This window comes from Halichoeres trimaculatus, unplaced genomic scaffold, assembly GCF_033239565.1.
Source record: "Halichoeres trimaculatus isolate MK-OKI-2021-1 unplaced genomic scaffold, fHalTri1.1 fHalTri1_scaffold_13, whole genome shotgun sequence".
In the NCBI taxonomy this organism is placed as follows: Eukaryota; Metazoa; Chordata; class Actinopteri; order Labriformes; family Labridae; genus Halichoeres; species Halichoeres trimaculatus.
The window spans coordinates 1,580,427-1,600,864 of record NW_027437191.1 but is presented as its reverse complement, the minus strand read 5'-3'; the positions used below and the strand labels follow the sequence as shown (position 1 = coordinate 1,600,864).

The window sequence follows — 20,438 nt, the reverse complement described above, 5'->3', positions numbered from 1 at the left end:
GTCTGAGTTGAGCTAAACAGAGCTAAGCTGAGCTGAACTGAACAGAGCTGAGCTAAACAGAGCTGAGCTGAGCTGAACAGAGCTGAGCTGAACAGAGCTGAGCTGAACAGAGCTGAGCTGAACTGAGCTGAGCTGAGCTGAACAGAGCTGAGCTGAGCTGAACTGAACAGAGCTGAGCTGAACAGAGCTGAGCTGAACAGAGCTGAACTGAACAGAGCTGAACTGAACAGAGCTGAGCTGAACAGAGCTGAGCTGAACTGAACAGAGTTGAGCTGAACAGAGCTGAGCTGAACTGAACAGAGCTGAACTGAACAGAGCTGAACTGAACAGAGCTGAGCTGAACAGAGCTGAGCTGAACTGAACAGAGCTGAGCTGAACAGAGCTGAGCTGAACTGAGCTGAGCTGAGCTGAACAGAGCTGAGCTGAACTGAACAGAGCTGAGCTGAACAGAGCTGAGCTGAATAGAGCTGAGCTGAACTGAACAGAGCTGAGCTGAGCTGAACAGAGCTGAGCTGAGCTGAACAGAGCTGAACTGAACAGAGCTGAACTGAACAGAGCTGAACTGAACAGAGCTGAGCTGAACAGAGCTGAGCTGAACTGAACAGAGCTGAGCTGAACAGAGCTGAGCTGAACTGAACAGAGCTGAGCTGAACAGAGCTGAGCTGAACAGAGCTGAGCTGAACTGAGCTGAGCTGAGCTGAACAGAGCTGAGCTGAACAGAGCTGAACTGAACAGAGCTGAGCTGAACAGAGCTGAGCTGAACAGAGCTGAACTGAACAGAGCTGAGCTGAACAGAGCTGAGCTGAACTGAACAGAGTTGAGCTGAACAGAGCTGAGCTGAACTGAACAGAGCTGAACTGAACAGAGCTGAACTGAACAGAGCTGAGCTGAACAGAGCTGAACTGAACAGAGCTGAGCTGAACAGAGCTGAGCTGAACTGAACAGAGTTGAGCTGAACAGAGCTGAGCTGAGCTGAACAGAGCTTAACTGAACAGAGCTGAACTGAACAGAGCTGAGCTGAACAGAGCTGAGCTGAACTGAACAGAGCTGAGCTGAACAGAGCTGAGCTGAACTGAACAGAGTTGAGCTGAACAGAGCTGAGCTGAACTGAACAGAGCTGAGCTGAACAGAGCTGAGCTGAACTGAACAGAGCTGAGCTGAACAGAGCTGAGCTGAACAGAGCTGAGCTGAACTGAGCTGAGCTGAGCTGAACAGAGCTGAGCTGAACAGAGCTGAGCTGAACAGAGCTGAGCTGAGCTGAACTAAACAGAGCTGAGCTGAACTGAACAGAGCTGAGCTTAACAGAGCTGAGCTGCACATGAGCTAAGCTCAAAGCTGGGAGCTTTTCTAACTTCTCAGCTCAACACAGAGGTCTGCACAGGACTGTGTGGGGAAAGGAGATCCAGTTCTTCAGTCCTTCTTTGAATGATCCTTTAACTTTGCCACCACAGAGGCAGGGGTACCTCATCACCAGCCACGCATCAGCCTGACCAACAGTCTGAAGCTCAGAATGAGCGGGAAATGAGTGGTGCAGGGCTGAATCTGTGAGTGAAACAGGAAATGCTTTACCATGATGTCTCTGAGGGTGAAGTGTGAATATGTGACCACATAAAGATGTCTCGTGAAGTGACTGAAACATGCCTGAAGAGGTTTTAACCCCACATCAAACATCAGAATCAGCCTTTAGGTGGCTTCAGTCAAATAAACATGAACGTTCTGATCTCTGTGCTATGGAGGAGCTTCAGCACAGATATTCAGCCTTTGTGTGGACTTCAAAACTTAAAACTAGGATGGTTAACTGAACTTGTTGAGTCCCAGACAGATGAGCCGTGGTGGTCAGTGAGGTACCCCTCCTTTAAAGTGAGGTGTTTACCTTTGAGGCTTAAAGACAAACTCTCGTTTTCTCTGGGTTTCATCTGGATAAAAACTTCTAAAAGCACATTCTTCAAGCGATCACACAGAGGCAGCAGCACAGAACGCAGAGTGAACAGCTTGGTTAGGGGTTTCTTATCGCTAAACGTCTGCTTACTAACGCCTATTTTCACTGATACAGGCCGGCTGTAGCGTCAGATCCACCTGGTGCCGGCTCCAGTAGCAGTCCGTAGAAGTGACTTTGGATGATCGCGGACGATATTTCCGGACACGTCTTTGCTAGCCTCTTTGCTTTTTGCATCTCTTCCTTTGGCATGTACGACATTTAAAAGAGCACAATTCCCCTTGTCACGTAGCTTAAGTTAGCTTGATTATCACATTAACCCTTAAGTTATTCTCCTAGCCTTGAGTCCAAACACAGGGAGGCTAAATACCAAGGCAGGGTGATTGTTTCAGGCCCATGGCTCAGGGTTTGTAGGGAGCAAATGCAGGCGGTGGAGCTGGAGCCAGCGCTGCTGTTGGGTCTAAAGCGAACCTTGGCTCTGGCTTGTTCCAAAGGTGAAGTGTTGTGATACCTGCTGACACCACCTGCTCTCTGTGTCCTGGAGAAAGTAAAGGTGTTTCTAACTGTATGGAATTAAGGCTGTTTCTTTCTTTTCTAGTGGTTTTCATCTAACAGCAGCTCTCCTGGAGGAGACACTGCTGTTCACATTGCAGATCTCCTCCCCTCCCGCCTCTGTGCCCGAGACGGGGTGGAGGAAACCCCAGCAGTCCACCTCTTCCCCCCTCAGCGGCTGGTGGCTGCCTCACTTACAATTGCACAATAAAAAAGGGCGACTTTTCAGGAGAATGGAGGTCAGTAGGTCAGTAGGAAGGTAGGTAGGTAGGTAGGTAGGTAGGTAGGTAGGTAGGTAGAAAGGTAGGTAGGTAAGTATGTAAGTAGGAAGGTAGATAGGTAGGTAGGTAGGTAGGTCGGTAGGTAGGTAGGTAGGAAGGTAGGTAGGGATGTAGGGAGGTAGGTAGGTAGGTAGGTAGGTAGGTAGGAAGGTAGGTAGGTAGGTAGGTAGGTAGGTAGGTAGGTAGGTAGGTAGGTAGGTAGGAAGGTAGGTCGGTAGGTAGGTAGGAAGGTAGGTTGGAAGGTAGGTAGGTAGGTAGGTAGGTTGGTAGGTAGAAAGGAAGGTAGGTAAGTATGTAAGTAGGAAGGTAGATAGGTAGGAAGGTAGGTAGGTAGGTTGGTAGGTAGAAAGGAAGGTAGGTAAGTATGTAAGTAGGAAGGTAGATAGGTAGGTAGGTAGGTCGGTCGGTCGGTAGGTAGGAAGGTAGGTAGGTAGGTAGGTAAGTATGTAAGTAGGAAGGTAGATAGGTAGGTAGGAAGGTAGGTAGGTAGGTAGGTAGGTAGCGCACTATGAGCTGAGTGTGACTGAGAACCATAAGAACCATATATATATTTATATATATCCTATATACATGTTACTTTTTCTGAGGTTGATTCGGAGGTTTGAGAGACTGAGGATTGGCTCAGACAACCAGGCTAAAGGGGGGAGGAGAGGGGGAGTAGGGACGGGGAGAGGAGAGAAGAGGTATCCTGTGAGAAGAGAGTGTGTACAGCGGAAAGACAGGAGACCCCCTGGGGACAGCATCCAGCTCCAGGACCCCCCTATAGGGTGTCAGGGGCCTGGACTGCCACCATGGAGTATTTTCTCAGAGGTTAGAGGACATGTAGTGACCCGCTCCCCCGCGTCAGCGTACAGGGGGAGGGGGCGTGGTGGGGGAGGATGGGAGAACTGTTCGTACGTACTGCAGAGGAGGAGCGAGGCCGAGAGAGTCCGAGTTTACTAAGAAGCATCGTTTGGTCTTTTTTTCAAAGCCCACCGTTTCCACTCCTCCGTTCCCTTTCTGCTCTGCACCTGTGGTCTCTCGCCCCCCTCCTCCACCCCTGCTCCTGCCCAGTTCATTCGTCCTCCAGGGACTCCGTCTTGATGTCGCTGGAGGTTCCTCCGGTTCTGGACAAGGCCAGGATGGTGTGGTTGACTGCAGCCATCTCAACAGCCAATGAAATGGGGTCCTGGTGCTCGCTGTGAGCTGCGCTGTCATCCTGTCACAAGAAGGGAACACAGAGACAAATAATCAGCCCTACTTTTCAAACGCCTTTGGTTTTCAAGTTGATCAAGTCCTGTAGGAGAGGAACACGTTCAGCGACCAAACTCTGCCGGCCGAGGCCTGATAAAGCTCGTTACTGCTCTTTGAGAAGGAGAGTACTTGAATTTACCCTCCTTTCACATTTGGATATAGATTTTCCGAGTGCCATGGAGCAGATCCTTCAGCATTGAAGTGAAGTCTGGGTCCTTCAATGAAAGCAGAACTCTGTGACTCAAACCCAGTACCAACAGTTCACCTGGAGTTCACTAAGAACACTTGAAGGCTCCACTACAGGAAACCAGATCTGCTTTTCAAAATATGAACCTGGGTCATCACCAACTCCCATTGACAGAAGTCAGAGCAACAGAAGGAGAAATGTGACCATCAGTGGGAGAAGGAAACTCAGTCCATCAACAAATCAGAATGTTCGAACTTATCAAAGAGAGGAGTGAAATCTGCAGATTACTGAACAGTTAGTACAGAGCCCTTAAAGAGACAGACACTCACTAAATACACACTCTGACCATAAACATTTAAACTGGTCCGTACAGAAACCAGTGGTCAGAGAGATCTCAGAGAGTCTGTCGGCTCTGTAACACAGGACAGGTAGAAACTGATCATCACCTGTTCAAATCAGACAAATATCAGAGACAGATTTGACCCCAATTTACAAATTTACACCCAGAATTTTTTAATCTCCCTAAAGAGGAACAGATCCAGAAGATTCTGAGTGGAGAGACTGTGACTGTTTGGCTGTCAGCCCAACATGTGACGGCTGGTCCCAGAGTCAGACAGGCTGCTGTCGCAGATGACTGATAAGGTCACAAAAAAAAAAATATATACACATATATATATATATATATATATATATATATATTTATGTATAAATCAATGTAAGTGGCCAGAAGGTGGCGCTGCACTCCAATTAAAACAGATCCTCCTCACAGCATCTTTAGAAGTTAGTGTCGGCCTGATGATATGTCGTCTTAATCGTTCCTGACAGAGAGGAGAAGAGGGGCTGTGATCTGGTCCCCTCCCTGACCCCGGACCCCTGACCCCTGCCTGGTTTTACATGGGGATGGGTTCACCTGTGTTGGTGAGGTGGGCTCCAGTCGGTACAGGCCGAACGGTCGGCTCAGAGGTCTCTTGTCAAAGTACGGCAGGTCACAGGCCTTACAGGAGAGAAGAGGACAGGAGTGTGAAGACTCACAGAAATAATCCAACGCCTTCATACTGTTCATCATTTATACACGGCTCATACTGTATGACTGCTACTACCCCTGGGCTCCTTTAAACAGCAGTCTTACTGGGCATGCTATCAGTTTGGTTGTCAAGGTGTGCAAAAACATATCAGCAGGTTAATTACAGAGTCCAGAGCTCAAACCAAGAGGATACCTGTGGCTTCATATTTAGAGGGATGCATTCACCTCCCTTTAAAAGTAAGCTGCCTTCAGTATTCTCACACCCAGCTTGTTATTAAACTCTAAAAAAGTCACATGCCACTGAGGGGTTCAGCTTCAAGGAAAACTAAACTAATGATTTCAACACTGAACACATGAGGAGGTTACCAAGACGCAGTGAGACACAGAGGGGTGAGTTCATAGTTCTGTCTGTGTTCTCCATCACGCTCTACCTGCTCTGAAAAGTCATTCCCATCGATGTCGTCGCTGTTCGAGTGTCCTCCTGGACTCTGAACATCGATCCCATGACTCTCCAGGATTGTTGCTTCTTGGAGGAAGAGGATGAATTATTAGATTTTCAACAACCAGTTCAGAGTGACTTTTAGTTCTTTTAAATTCTATCTTCAGTAAACACTGACAAATAACCCAGTGACATGAAATATCCCTGAGTCATGGTACACAGACTGCGTTTCTGTAGCACATGTGGATCTCCCAGCCTCTGCACTAAGACCCATTCATCGACAAGAACATGAGAAAACAGTTCATCTGCACTTTCAGTCAATCAATACTGAAAGTCATGCTAACAAACAGGATGTTAGCGATCAGTGAAGTAGTCTGAGGAAATGTTTGTTCCTTTCAAAAAGCTACATTACCAATGTTAGCCCGTCTCTTGATCTCCTTGCGGCGGTTGGCAAACCAGTTGTAAACTTTCAGGGAGGTTACCCTCTCCAGATCCGACAACTTCTTCCCTAAAATAAAGACATGACAATCTCAGTGCACACACCAGTATTACTCACTGATGAAGGGCCACTGCTAATCAAGGGCCACGGCTAATGAAGGGCCACTGCTAATCAAGGGCCACGGCTAATGAAGGGCCACTGCTAATGAAGGGCCACAGCTAATGAAGGGCCACTGCTAATGAAGGGCCACTGCTAATGAAGGGCCACTGCTAATGAAGGGCCACTGCTAATGAAGGGCCACTGCTAATGAAGGGCCACAGCTAATGAAGGGCCACTGCTAATGAAGGGCCACTGCTAATGAAGGGCCACTGCTAAAGGCCTGGAGCAGGAGCCAGATCAACACATGGGACACAGGTGAAGCTTCAAGTCCACCTTAGTTTCAGACCGAGCTCAAATCAAGCGCAGCACGTGTTCAGCACTTCTTAGAGAAAAGGATTCAGTATTTTCACAAATGATTAAAGATTAGAAGTGATTTGTCTGAAAATCACTTGAAGTGTTGATTTAGCTGCACATACCACAAAGACAGCAAATCAAATGTTCAAGCTAAAAATTGTATTGCTTTAAAGACTAAATTTCCCCATGAGATGAATGAAGTATTTCTGATTCTGATCCGTGCTCACTTTAAATTTGTAGCCAGCACCACAGCTTAGAAAGTCCAGAGAGGGACAGCAGAGCACACGGAGAGTATTGCCATGCTAACATAAGACATCTGAAAGCACTTCTCCTATGGAGGATAAATATGTTAAATTGAAAACTTTGAGATTTCATTATTAAACAAATGAAAATTTACTACCATATGAACACACGAAAGTACTGATAATTGGTACTGTTGAGTAGTGGTACAGTTTGCTGGGCCATTAGCACTGTATGGTTTCAAATGTTAGAAGTACCCATCCCTTCTGGCTACAGAAATCTGCTGGATTGTAAAGGACATGGTTTATTAAAAGGTCAGTTTGAGACTTCTCCATAAACCGAGTGAGGAAACATCTCTGCAACTTTAGAAAACGTTTCAATGACTTGAGGAGTGTGCCCACGACTGAAGATGGTATCAGTAAAAGAGGAGCAGAAGAAATGCTTTCACAAAGAGCCCCTGCTTTAAAAAAACATGACTCTGCAGTGGAAAGCCCCGCATGAGCACAAACTGATTCTGATTCAGGTCTGATTCTTCATCTGTTTTGACTGTACTGTGTTTTATAGAGGTGTTAGGTCAGGAACAAGGCCCAGAGTCATGATCAGAGTCCACTCTGAAGATCAGAGTAACACCCTGGGCATTATGATAACTCAGAGGGGTACCGTTTGTTGCCAGGCGCTGTCCCTGTATTTGGAGTCTGTATTTACCTCTTATGGCTCATTTGTTGGTCGTGGACCCCAAACTGGTTTTGTCTGCAGTCCCATTGTGGGACAAATAAAGGAGTACCTCATCTTCTCATGAGGAAGTGAGCTCCTCATCGGTCAGAGATAGGTTCACACAGCTCCTCCATCCCCACACTGTGTCAGGCAGTTTCCTGGTTCAGACTCTTACCTGGTTTCTGAATGACAGCATTGCAGGCGTTAGCGATCTCTTCCCTTTTGGCCTCATCTGGGTACTGGTTGTCGTTGAAGTAGCTATAAATAGCAGCAGAGTCAGAGTGATTGAATTAATTTCACGACACAAGGACAGAGTCAACACACTGTAGCTACGATGTGTGTAATGTACGCAGTACAACCAGAGCTTACAGTCAAACGCTGATAGAGAGAAGTTACACAACAAAAAGCTCCTCTCCATCACTCACCTCTCCATTACAGCCAGGCACTCTTTTCTCCACGTGAAGCGGCTTCCCCTGCGCAGCCGAAAGGTTCCCGTGGCGTTTGTGAGAGGGGGGGGAGTCTGCCGCCACTCCATCTCCTCCATTGGCAAAGGAGCTGGGCGCATGTTCAGAGTGGCACCTGGGGGAGGAAGTTAACACTGATGATGGCCCGTGTTGAACAGAGTGAAGCCAGAGAAACACAGAGAAAAGACAGCACATGATTCTGATGACTGTGCAGGATTTCTTTTTTTTGTTTGAAAAAGCATAACCCTGCATCTGCCCTTTAAAACCCGAGGTTATCAGGGCGTCATGAATGGGGCAGCAGTCTCCTCTGCAGCAGTGACTGAGTGTATTGTGCCTGCGGGGCTGGGCCAGGCTGAGCTGAGCTGAGTCGGGCTCAGTCTGGCCATAAATAGCATAGAGCACTTCCACTGCTGTCGCTGTTGGCAGGGCTCCACTGAGAAACATGCCGCAGAGGACAAGGCGTGGGATGTCTGCTGCCTTGCTATAGGTTGCTGAAGCTCAGGCACAGGTTTGTGTCTCTGAAGCTGGAGTTTCTGCTGTAAACCATTGGAGCAAGTCTGGGTTTGTACCACACAATCATCTCTTAACCATTTAACTGTCTTTCAACTGCAAAATCTACAGTCATTAGTCTCTGAATTCAAGTTTAGTTTCAAAACAAAAAAGAATAATAATTCAAAAGCAGCACAAAGAGTTCACCTCAGAAACTCGTTGCACCTGGATCCCTGCACAGGAGAGCTCCAAGGCGTCGTTATTTAAAGCTGCTGTGAGGAGGATCTGTTTTAATGTGTCTACCTCGCCACCTTCTGGCCTGGAGTCTCTCACACACACACTCTGTCATAAAGACGCAACTTTTAACCAGGCGTGTGTTTGTTCTGGAACAAATTTTCTTTGTTCAAGTCAACTTTTTACTGGACACGACGAGGTAAGGTGTTTATCAGTTCAGTTACGTAGAGCTACAGTTGGAAACATGACATCAAGCTAACGTTGCAGTAGCCGGCTTTATGTAGTGCTATCAACCTATCAACCAGTCAGCCTGGTGCTCCAACATGTCTGTAGGCTAATGTGACAACAAGTAAACACTGTCAATTTGTAGTTTAGTTCCTTTTCTGTCTGACAGTTAGGCTCCAGTGTCCACCACCACGATAAAATTAATCACAGAAACCGTTTTCAGCAGAGAAAAATACAGATCTCTCTTCTCTCTACAAAACCTCATCAGCTTGTGTGGTGTTGTCATGGAGATCTAGATGTGCCATTTCCATTTAGGCCACAGCTTTCAGCATTCAATGTATTAATGATGCCGCTGAGATGAATCATGCTCTAAATGATGGGCACGTTCACATTTTCTGTCGGGGTCTCAGACCAAACCACAGTCTGTCTGTGAGGTCTCTCTAAACTCCATCTGGACTCTTTATAGGCTGCTGGTCTGAAGCTAAAGCTCTGAACATTCAGAAAGTCAACAACTCTTCAGCTGACCACTTTAAATGAACAGATTTATCAGGATGTAAAAATGTGAGAGTTCAAAACACCTCAGTGACACAAGAGCAGATTAAAGTGAGGACACAGAGCAGAAAAGACAAAAACTGAAGCAGAACTAAGAATGAATCAGAAATGTTTGGGTCTAAAAATGTTGTCTGAGGTCTAAATAGTCTCAATACTGAAAACAATCCTGGTCAAATCCAGATCCTGATCCTGATCCTGACATAAAACCATCCTGACACATTTTGTCCACAGCGCCCCCTAATGGAGAGCATGTTCCTTGGTCAGAAGCAGAGCTTGCTGATGTTTAGGCAGCAGGTACCACTGCAGAAAACTGACCACTGATCATCTGGATCAGAGACACCTGAGGGACAGGTGGGCTGTGATGTCATCAGTCTGTGCCGATTGTAAGGAGGAGGTCTGAGCTCACTGAGGGACTGATTCACCAAATCACCTCTCCACTCAGACAATCAGAGTGAGAGACTGAATGAACTAGCCTACAGCGTAACTCACCATTGAACAGACACCTCCTTAACTTTGATTTAGCTTCTCGAGTCACAACGCGGCCTTTCAATGATACACGCTCACTTTAAAGCTTTACGCAGAGGGTCAAAGTGTGGCATCGTAGGAGCCTCTCATGTACCTGGCGATGTTTTCTCCAGCGTGTACCAGCGGTAGAAAGCCCTCTTCTTCTGCTCACTCAGGTCCGAGCCGTGCTGCAGCAGCCAATGGGAAATCCTGCTCTGGCTGATTCCTGGAAAGCAGCCAGACTTCAAAACTGAGTGTGCACAACATCAGGTTTGGGTAGCATCTGCTGGCAGGTTTTGGAAGAAGTCATAAGAGACAGAAGGGGAATAGAGGGGGAAAGTCTTTTCTCTCCCTAGGTTGCCCTTCATCTCCAACCACTAGCCTCTGGCTCAAGCTTTGGCCACAACAATATGTTCAAAGGAAACTCTGGGAGTGGCTGGTGTCACGGACCCAATTGACTGAGATAGCTCTATTTCTATTTAATGTTATATGTTTACAAAAAGAAAATCTGATCTCATCCAAAATCTACAAACACCTGAGCCCTGTGTCTCATAGTGAATGTCCATGTGTCTGCATTATTAAATCTAAGCAGGAGCATTTAACAAACAAGTATGAAGTGAATGCATGAGATACTGCCCTTTATGGGTTTGTTTCTCCAACACTATAATTCCAAATGGAGGGATAATCATTGAATTACATGGCGACACAGTGACAATAAGAGCAGCTTGGTTTCACAGAGCGCCAGTGTTAATACGTACCTGTAACTTGTGCCACCACCGCCTGAGAGATCCTCCTGTTTCCCAGGAAGGCTTTGATCTCCTCTTTCACCATGCTGCTGTCTCTCCTGCACAGGTGAGAGCACAGAGAAACAGCTGGCTGTGTTACAGTGAGGAGCCAGGAGGCATGAACCACCGGGTCAGATTATTACAGAAACTCAGAAAGTCAGCAGTCAACAGAGCGATGTGGACCAGTCACAGATTAACCATTGATTTCAAGAGGGGACAACTGTAAAACCAGAATTACACATTTCATTATTTCACTGTTAGCATGAACATAAAGGGATAAAATCATCAACAACAACTGATATAACATCAATTTTACCTTTGAACATGAAATTCAAACCATTAACTTCACATGCACACACGCATGCGCGCGCGCACACACACACACACACACACACACACACACACACACACACACACACACACACACACACACACACACACACACACACACAGATGACGTCGCTTCACTTCCCCTACACTCGATGGGGTGTGTGTGTGAATGACATTAAACAGCATCAATTAAAGGTTCAAAATTACTAGGAGACAGAAACACATACATCTCTGCCCAGCCTCGTGCACATAGGTCTACCCACATGTAGCGGACACGTGTGTAGGAATGCTGCCTTGCCTTGCCTTGACTGTGAAAACAAACGCTTCTGTGGAAGTGTTACAAGCTGCAGTTCTTCAAATCTCCACTAGAGGCTGGCTGCAGACACACCAGAAACCCATCTCTCTGCCAAAGCAGAGAAGTGAAGCATGCCCAAGCACGACACATTTCACTTTTGGAAAAGACAAAAAAAAGGTGCAATCAATCTGAGAGTAATCGCCACTGAACTATAAACAATCATAGGATTAATCGGGATTAAATATTTAAATCAATTGACAGCTCTAGTTTTAAACTAACTGACCCAAGATTAAAGAAAAAACATTCATGTTTACAGCAACACAACCCACATCATCAAGTTCAGAACAACATATTTTGAATAAACTTTGAGATTACATTTATTATACATTTTATGGGCAACACACAGCGGAGTAGCTCTTTGGCGCCATCTACCGCAGTAGGGGTGTAGAAGACATATTGCTCTTCCAGCGCACCTAGAATATGATTTTTTTTACAGTGGCCAGTACATGTCAGCTAATTTGCAAAAACACAAATGCGACAGCTACAACAGGAATGGAAAAACAACAACACAACGGAAGTTAAGAGGACAGTTTTCCTAATGGATGCAGAAAAGCTGTGAAAGTAAGTCAAAGATGGTTTTCTTTTTTTTACCTTCATTTCTGACAAATGTTGCTTTAATGCCAATGTTATTGATTCAGAAAGCTTAATATAAGGCAATATTTTTTTCCCATAAATAAAGAAATGTAACCACTATGAAGGATATCTCAAGGTGAGACCCCTATGAAGCTGTATTTATCATAGATGAACTAAATAAGACAATCATTTACTTACTATTGCTACTTTTCTGTGTCCGTTGGGATAAGTCACCTCTTTAACTTCCATTGTGGCTGTACTTCAGTTGTGTTGTGGTGTTTGTCTTCCTGTTGTAGCTTTTGCATTAGTGTTGTGGCTTTTGCAAATCGTCTGACACCTAACGGCCACCTTTTTTTTTTTTTACAAAAATATCAATATTAAGGGTTGAAATATTGATATTTTATCAAAGGCCAAAGTATTACAATATACTGCTGTATCAATATTTGTTCACACATCTACTGTAGCTGTCTGCAAAGAGGCTGAAGGCCCACCTCAACTCTGCCCAGTGGCCTCATCCCAGCTTGAACAAAGTCAGGTTAAATCAACATTTGCACAGTGACAACACAACATTAATCCTGTATATTAACTGTATGAAAACTGAGAACACACACACACACACACACACACACACACACACACACACACACGAAGAGAATGTTTCCATTTCAGAGAAATGAAGCATGCTCAGACTTGCAGGGGTAGAGGGTGCTGAGTGAACATGTGCAGTCACATCGTGTACCCACCCTGCTTTCTGGCTTCCACCCAAACCCTTACATACATACCCTGCACCGCACATACACACAAACACAAGCTTACAAGGCTCTTTGCATAATTCCCTATCCTGGTACAGATTGCAAACACATTCTGTCAAATATTTAAACTGATAAGCATTCACCAGTACCAGCAGCCCATAATGTGTTCCTGCCATCACCAGACTTCAGTGGTACAAGTACTGAAACCATAAACATTCATTCACACACACACACACACACACACACACACACACACACACACACACACACACACACACACACACACACACGTGCTTTGAGCCACTCTATTTCAGGCAGATTCAAAATGGATATCTCATCCTAGTCGTTAGTGCTTTGCTCGCATATTTCTGGAGAAAAAAAGTCACGACTCTTGACATACAGCATCAATATCCTCCACACTAGCCTCTTGTGGTGCAGCTAAAATTAGAGCTCAAAAACGCTGCTTGTACCAGCACAAGTGAATCAATGTAGCACAAGCCACTGTACAAGACAGAGAAGGAGAGGATGAGGGAGCAGAGGGGCTGGGGTGTGCTCGATGCCAGCTCAAAGGCCAAACCCCTGCAGAGACGGAAATGTGCACTTAAAAGACAGAGAAATCTGAAGGGCACTGTGGAATTTTCGACAGGCAGAAACCTTGCGCCACGCCCCCACAGCCCTGCCAGGAGAGATGCCGGATGCTCCTATGGGCTGAGGAGCAGGCTTTTCAAGGCTTCTTAACTTCTGGGGCTGTCTAAAGAGGACACGTAATTTAATGCAAAGGCAGCGTGAACCAGCAAGCAGACAGCCAGCGCAGTACGAGGATAGAGCCTGTGCTCTTCATGTTTCTTCTTATTCTGACTGATCATACTGGGGGGCTGGAGGCCAGCAGGAGCAGAGGACTGATGAGTACAGAGCTTTTGATGCAGATACAGCAATAGATCAACACTGTCAAGATGATGGTGCAAAGTATATGTAAGGTTCACTAACTTAAACTTCACATCAGCGTTGGTCTAACAGGATGTAAGGAAAGGTACCTTTCACACTTGAAACCATATGGAACCAATGCCTGGCACCTGGCAATTAGAACCAGTACTGAACGGGGCCAGTTTTTGGTACTATTGTGTGTTTATGTGGTAATGAATATTTTTTCCAATAAAAAAGTCTCTTTTTTTTTCCTTTAAAGATGCTATGAAGAGGATCTATTCTAATGTGTCTACCTCGCCACCCTCTGGCCCGTACACACACTGTCATACTCACTGTCAAGACAGATGTGACTTTTAACCAGGTGTTTGTTTTGGAACAAATTCTCTTTGCTCAAGACAACTTTTTACAGGATACAATGCCACGAGGTAAGGTATTTATCAGTTCAGTTTCACAGCGCTACGGTTTGAAACGTGACAACAAGCAAATGTAATTTTGAACTGTATGTAGCCTGTATGGCTAATTGTAACACTACTAGCAGTCCAGTGCTCCGATGTATCTGCAGGCTAACGTGACAACAAGCTAACTGTCAGTTTGTATGTAGTTTAGTAGCTGTCTATATTAATCTCAGCTGGCAGCCTGGTGCTCTGAGACATGTCTGTAATGTGTAACGTTAGTGAATCCTGGTCATGTCCTGCCAGTCATCTACCAATCAGAGCTAACGTAACCTCACTCTTCATTTTATTGATAGACTCTCAAGTTTGAACAGACCACTGCAGAATAACTGCTGACTGTGGGTTGGAGTCAACATTAGCACAAACAGATTAGCTCTTTTAGCCTTTAGCTGGTGCTCTATCTCTCTCCTGTTTCTCTTTCTTCTGCTCTTCTGTCCTTTTTCTGTCTGACAGTTAGGCTCCAGTGTCCACCATCACTACAAAATTAATCACGGAAATTATTTTCAGCAGAGAAAAACTCAGATCTCTCTTCTCTCTGCTGAACTTTATCAGCTGGCGTGGTGATGTCATAGAGACTTAGACGTGCCGTAAATCAGCCTGCTCAACCCGATAGGGAAGCTACAAAATATGAGCATTTCGAAATAACCTATAACCCTCAATTTTGGTGCTGATAATCTCATTTTAAAGTTTGGATTAGGATCAGGCAGATATCTAGACGGGAGACTTTTTCAAGATCACTTAGAAACTCCTCACAGCCCCTTCAACAAATCTATTCTTCAATATTTAACCTTGCAGTGCTGTATTCATGTCAAGTTCAGAAAACCACCTCTCCTTCCACTCCCTCACAGTCAGAAGGACGTGTTTAGGTACAGAAACATGGTAACATTTGATTTAATGTGAATCAGTACTCAGTACTACAGAGGAAATTCAGGGGGTACCTGTAAAAGTACCTAATTTAAACTACGAACAGATACTGTGCTTCCATCTTTGACTCGTAGGTTACATGAGTCAAGTCGAGTTAGAGGTGACTGATGCTACAACAACAAAAAAGAAGAACTTCAATCCAAAAAGTCCAGCACAGATCCTCAATCCTTTCAATATGAGAAATTAGCCTTTAACACGAATGTTCAAAATCAAAAAGGAGACCAAGTCCTTTCTGTATGGTTAGTAAGTTTCTTAATGACTGTCCCTCAGGGCAAAGCTTTCCTGCCTAACTATAACTGACAGTACTGCTAAAACAGAGGAACCACTATCTCAGCAAAGTCAATATCTGAACACAAGCCATTCAGACAGAAAGCAAAACACTCTGAGATGATGGATTAAGACCTTTACAGTTATTCTGAAGGGCTCTTTTAATTCTTTCCTGTGTCCTTCATGCACACAAACATTTTAGAAAGGATTCAAGCCACTCTTCTCACAGTGCTGGTTTCAAGTAGAAGTCCTCAAGTTCCCTCTTTACTGTAAGAAGCCTTTAGGTCCAGCCAAAGAAAGCACAGTCCAGCTTTTTTCTCTAACACATGGTCCATAATCTCAGAAGATGAAACATCTTTTTTCAACATTCAAGAAAAACACATGAGGAATCTACACATGATCCAAAATAAAGTTGAACAGTAAGGTAAGGTGAACGTTTCTGCAGTTTGCCTCCCCCTCTCACCACCACTCATCACCACTCACCTCATCAGCTCCTCCACTTTATCATCAATGTCCAGGTCCTCCTCTGAAGCCTCGAACCCAAACGCCCGTGCAGCAGCTGCGCTGTTCACCGGGTACCTTGGAGGAGACAGCTTCCCGTTGGGTGTGGCGGCCAGGCTGTCCCGGCCGTTCTGTGACAGAGCCACCAGTGAGACATGTGAGGGCAGGATAGCGGAGGGTGGTGGTGGCCCAGGAGGAGGGGAGGTGTCGTAGCTGTTCGGTGATGACGAGAGTCCCCCTCCACTCCCAAACTGTGTCTGTGTGGCTGTGGAGATTTTGGAGGTCGTGGAAGAGGCAGCAGCAGCAGAGTTATCCCCTGTGTTGCCCTCGACACTGTTGTTGCCGTTGCATGATATGGAAGAGGTGGTGGTTGCCGAGGCAGTGTTGTTATTGTTGAATGATGTAGTAGAATTAGAGGCAGAGTTGTTGTTGTTGTTGCTTGCCCCCCCAACTCCATAGGAGGATGAGGAGGATGAAGAAGAAGAGGTTCGGCGGCCAAACTTGTCACCATGCTCCCGGTCCAGCCGGTCCAGAGTGTCAAGTGCATGCAGGATCTCCTGCTTGGTCATACCAGTGCGACGCAGCCGCTGCAGCAGGTCTATCTGCTCAATGGTAAAGCGCGGCTCCTCGCTGAATTCAGACATACTGCTGCTGGATGAGAGAGACAGACAGGCAGTGAGTCTGAAGAAAGAAAGAAAAAAGCAAGGAAAAGGAAACAGGAAATTCTGGGGGGAGTTAGGAAAGGCAAGTCAGTGACTATTCAAGCACTAGGAGGGGAATGGAAGGAGAGAAAGTGATGGAGGAAAGGTTAGAAAAGGGGGGAAAGAGAAAGAAGGCAGATGGTGGGGTGGCTGAGGTAGGGAGGAAATGAGAGGATTAAGAAGGAAAGGAGTGAAAAGAAATGCAGTTGCAGATGGGGAGGAAAATTAGACTGATTGGAAGGAAAGAGGAAGGTGGTGGGGAAGAATTAAAAGGATAAAGTTGCAACAGAGGGCTGGAGAAGAAGAAAACCTGCTAAAGGCAAATGAAGAGGCAGCAGATAAGAAAATGAAGACAAGAGCAAGAGATAGAAGTGTGAAAGAAAAAGGGAGGGAGGGGCAGGGCATAAAAATCAGCTATTTTTGGGAACCAGCAGGCAACACACGCAGAGTGCCGGAGTCACCTTGACAGCTGATGCTATCTTAACATTCTGACTGCCGTTCTTTAAGAGCTACAATACATCCCCTGCTCTGCACACCACCCACGCTGCATGTTTTTCATAAGCAATTTGCTGTGCTCAAAATCAATGCAAGTGGAATCAGACTGCGGCAGCGTTTCCATCTTCCATGCCAGCTGACCTATGCCGAAATGATAAATGCTTTAAAAGGGGTCGCTGCCATTTTTCTACCTTTGTGTTTTTCTGTAACCCATAAGCCAGAGTATGTTGTGTTGTTGGGAGTTACCTTGTGAGAAAAACAGCAGGATAATGAATTTAAAGGAATGTAACAGGCTAAATAAAAAAAGGGAAAGGAAGATGCTGACCTTTTAGATACGAATGAGGAAAAGTCACACTGAATGAAGACTGCTTCTGTACCAGAGAGGTTAGTGATCAGGGTTGGTGAACATTAACTAGTTCCCTCAGGAGGGTTACTAATGCTGTAAACCATTAGCACATTCCAGTGATTTAGTTTAAACTGCAGTAGAACTTACTGTTTGTGATCCAGGTGTGTGTTAACAGTCTTTCTTTCAGAGGTGCAGTGTGTGTTGTTTTTGAAATGACCCCTCTTTCTGTCCAAGTCATCTCTTTGTGGAGTTAACTTTTCACTTTGGCTCAAGGTGGTTTGACTGGTTGAAACACACTGGCCAGATAAACCAGTGCACAGATTACACAGATTTACTAATGGTTACAGACTGTGTTACTCAACACATCCATGACTCTACTTTTCTGTCTAGTTGTGACTCTACTGAGTTTGTCTGAGAGTAACAGGAGAGAAACCTGATTTTTATCACATCCCTGACATATTTAGTATGACTCTATCACAGCCTAAATGTGTTCAGAAACTCACGTCGGTGAAAAGGAGGGAAACATCATCACTGAGAGGACATGTGGTAAATCTTAAAGATCGGGACGCTGTACTGAGACCTATTTACAACATGCATTCAACAACATGCCCCAGTTGGAAACTTCAATCATCCGCTGGCCAATGCAGTTTTCTGAGCCTGTTCACGGTGTGTGGTATCTGTTTGATCCCCGCCTTGTCGTTCAGGGGCCTGCGATAGGAGAATAAATCCGTGCTCTTTCAGGGCTGCGGGTAAGATACTTGTGATGCCAGCTTTCACGCCCTTTGCCCAAAAGCTAACGTTAGCAGTTGTTTCTGTGGCAGCAGGCGGACAGTGCATAATCTAATGTAAAATGTCAGCGTGCCAATCTCTAACCAACCCAGAGCCACTTCTTTCATTTCCACACCGCTGCATTTCCACGGCTAACTCTTCATGGGCATGACAAAGGACGGCTTGCAGCTTGACACTGGCAGTTAAATCAGCACCAGGCTTGTGTAATGATTAGCATGACATGCTAGCCATGCCAACGCTGGTACTAGCCGACATTAGCCTCTGTCTGTCTCGGGCTAGCGTACATTTGATATTAATAACATCACTCTAAGTATTGAAAATAGATAAGTACATGTCTTACCTCGGTTAAAATGGTCCACTTAACCATTTAACTTAGAGACTCGAACAAAGAGCCGCTGTGTCTTCTACTGCACAGCAGTTTGGATCCAGTGCCCTGTCCGACCCTTTCCAAGGATTTCTAATCAGAGGCGAATTATTTGCCTCTCCGCTTTGTCTGTCTGACAACAGCCATATTGACAACTAACACCTCCGAGTAGCTTTAAGGGAACTGTAGTTTAACTCTCACAAGAGCCTCTGCTACGCGGTGGTGTTCTTTAAACTAAAAACTACAAGTCCCTGACACAAAAGGGAGGGGGAGCTAGTGGCTTACTGATCTATACAGTTATTACAAGGCGATGCAGTTTTTAATGTGACCACAGCTCCTTCCACTGTGGGACCTTCGCTCGGGACTCTGCTGACTGTTAGCGGGTTCTCAGAGATAACCCCGAATTATGACTGTCTCGCGAGAGTTATTCTTGCTGCATGAGTGACTTTGGAGTGATATTCATAATGGAGCAATTTCAGAGTTGTAGTAGTAGTAGTAACTCCATGTTAGTGTGTTCTGTCACGTCAAGTTTTGAGTCTGAAACTTTATCAGGAGACTCTGTCAGCCTGAATAAGAAAACCAGAATAAAACACAAGAAAGAGCCATGTACCACTGTGACAACCACTGATCCTTATTAATCATTAATGGGGTACAGGTGTGGTAGATCAATACGAACACATAAAACATGTCAGACTTGCTTTGTGGTAGGCTTTACCTCAAACTACAACCCCTGCTCAAACTGCATGAAAATCACACCGCTAACCATGCTCTACCAAGGTCACATTATTTGTCTAATCTAAGCAACATTGTTTTAATACTTCACTTACTCAGCCACCAAAACTGTTGAATTATCAAAACTTTTTGGTCAGGTCAAGGAAAATGCTGATATCAGATTTTTTTTTTTTTTTTTCAGTGTCAGCTTACATTATGCAGTTCATGGTTGCACAGCGGTGATGATGAAGCTATTACAAACAGTTAATTGCTTGGTAAGCTGTAACTGGTCTGTTACAAATCGAATCACAGAGGTTGTTATTAATATCAAATGCTCTCTCAAACACATCACATGGATCAACAAGCCATTACCATAAAAAAAACAGACTTTTTTCCCAACTTGTTTTTCAAGCTGAACTAATGACCTGTCAGCACAATACAGAATTGGTTTAGTACTCATGACTGCATGTAACCCTAACATGAAGTACTATTAACACTATCCGAGTAGCCATAGCCTATATGATATCTTCTCAATAAATGAATAAATAAAAGGCTAAGGGGAGTAATTCATTACACTGGTAATTGGTACATAAACAAGTTTAATCAGTTGTCATAACACACTTGCATATACAAGACAAACATCTTTGTGAAACTACAGTGACTGCAGATCATAGACTGTATGCAAGACATGATTAACAATTGACAACAAAAGGACAAAAAAGGGAACAAAAATACCAAAATACAAAAAGATACAAAAACACAAAGAAAAAGCAAAAACAAATCTGAAGACAATAAAAGACAACAACAAAGCAAACGTTTAAATAAAAAAAAAAAATAAATAAAAAAGCAAAATGCAGAAGTTAAAAAGTAAACACAAATATAAAAGAGAAAATAAAAAAAGTTTTTTTTTATTTCTTTTGTGTTTTTCTGTTTTGTTTCAAACACAATAGATTTTTGTTTTTATTTATTTTTTATTATTTGTCATGTTTTGCATGACAAATTCAGATATTACGCAAAATACTGTTGCTGACTCATCAGATTTAACACTTGATCATAAGATACATAACTGGGTGTATTTAAGTTTTCCAAGGCAGGCACAAAATAGCTTAAGATACCTTCTGCATTTAGACTTTAGTCTGTTCATGAATTTTAGTTTACTTCAACCTCGTCCTAAGGTTGCAGTTATTGTTTGATGCAGATTTA

General features: G+C 44.6%; 1 protein-coding gene across 3 annotated transcripts; it reads right to left on the bottom strand.

Annotated features, from left to right (window-relative positions):
* Positions 1-1,258: 1,258 nt before the first annotated feature.
* On the bottom strand, positions 1,259-18,877 carry hmbox1b (homeobox containing 1 b). 3 transcript variants are annotated; one of them, XM_074685105.1, is made up of 10 exons: positions 18,501-18,877; positions 15,812-16,480; positions 10,725-10,810; positions 10,082-10,192; positions 7,924-8,077; positions 7,674-7,756; positions 6,065-6,160; positions 5,645-5,739; positions 5,100-5,183; positions 1,259-3,967 (listed from the first exon to the last, which is right to left on the bottom strand). In XM_074685105.1, exons 2-10 carry the CDS (start codon positions 16,471-16,473, stop codon positions 3,824-3,826), a joined length of 1,515 nt encoding a protein of 504 aa, XP_074541206.1. In that variant the 5' UTR covers positions 16,474-16,480; positions 18,501-18,877; the 3' UTR covers positions 1,259-3,823. The 3 variants fall into 3 exon arrangements, with proteins under 3 accessions (XP_074541206.1, XP_074541207.1, XP_074541208.1); XM_074685106.1 differs by having other exon boundaries at positions 15,812-16,477; XM_074685107.1 differs by having other exon boundaries at positions 1,260-3,967; positions 5,645-5,736.
* Between the last annotated feature and the right edge of the window lie 1,561 nt (positions 18,878-20,438).

Coding starts and splice junctions, on each gene's coding strand:
- hmbox1b (XM_074685105.1), bottom strand. CDS start 16,473: ATGTCTGAATTCAGCGAGGAGCCGCGCTTTACCATTGAGCAGATAGAC. Junction 8,078..10,081: donor GCTGGAGAAAACATCGCCAG/GTACATGAGAGG, acceptor TTCCTCCCCCAG/GTGCCACTCTGAACATGCGC. Junction 3,968..5,099: donor AGCCCACCTCACCAACACAG/GTGAACCCATCC, acceptor TTCTTGTGACAG/GATGACAGCGCAGCTCACAG.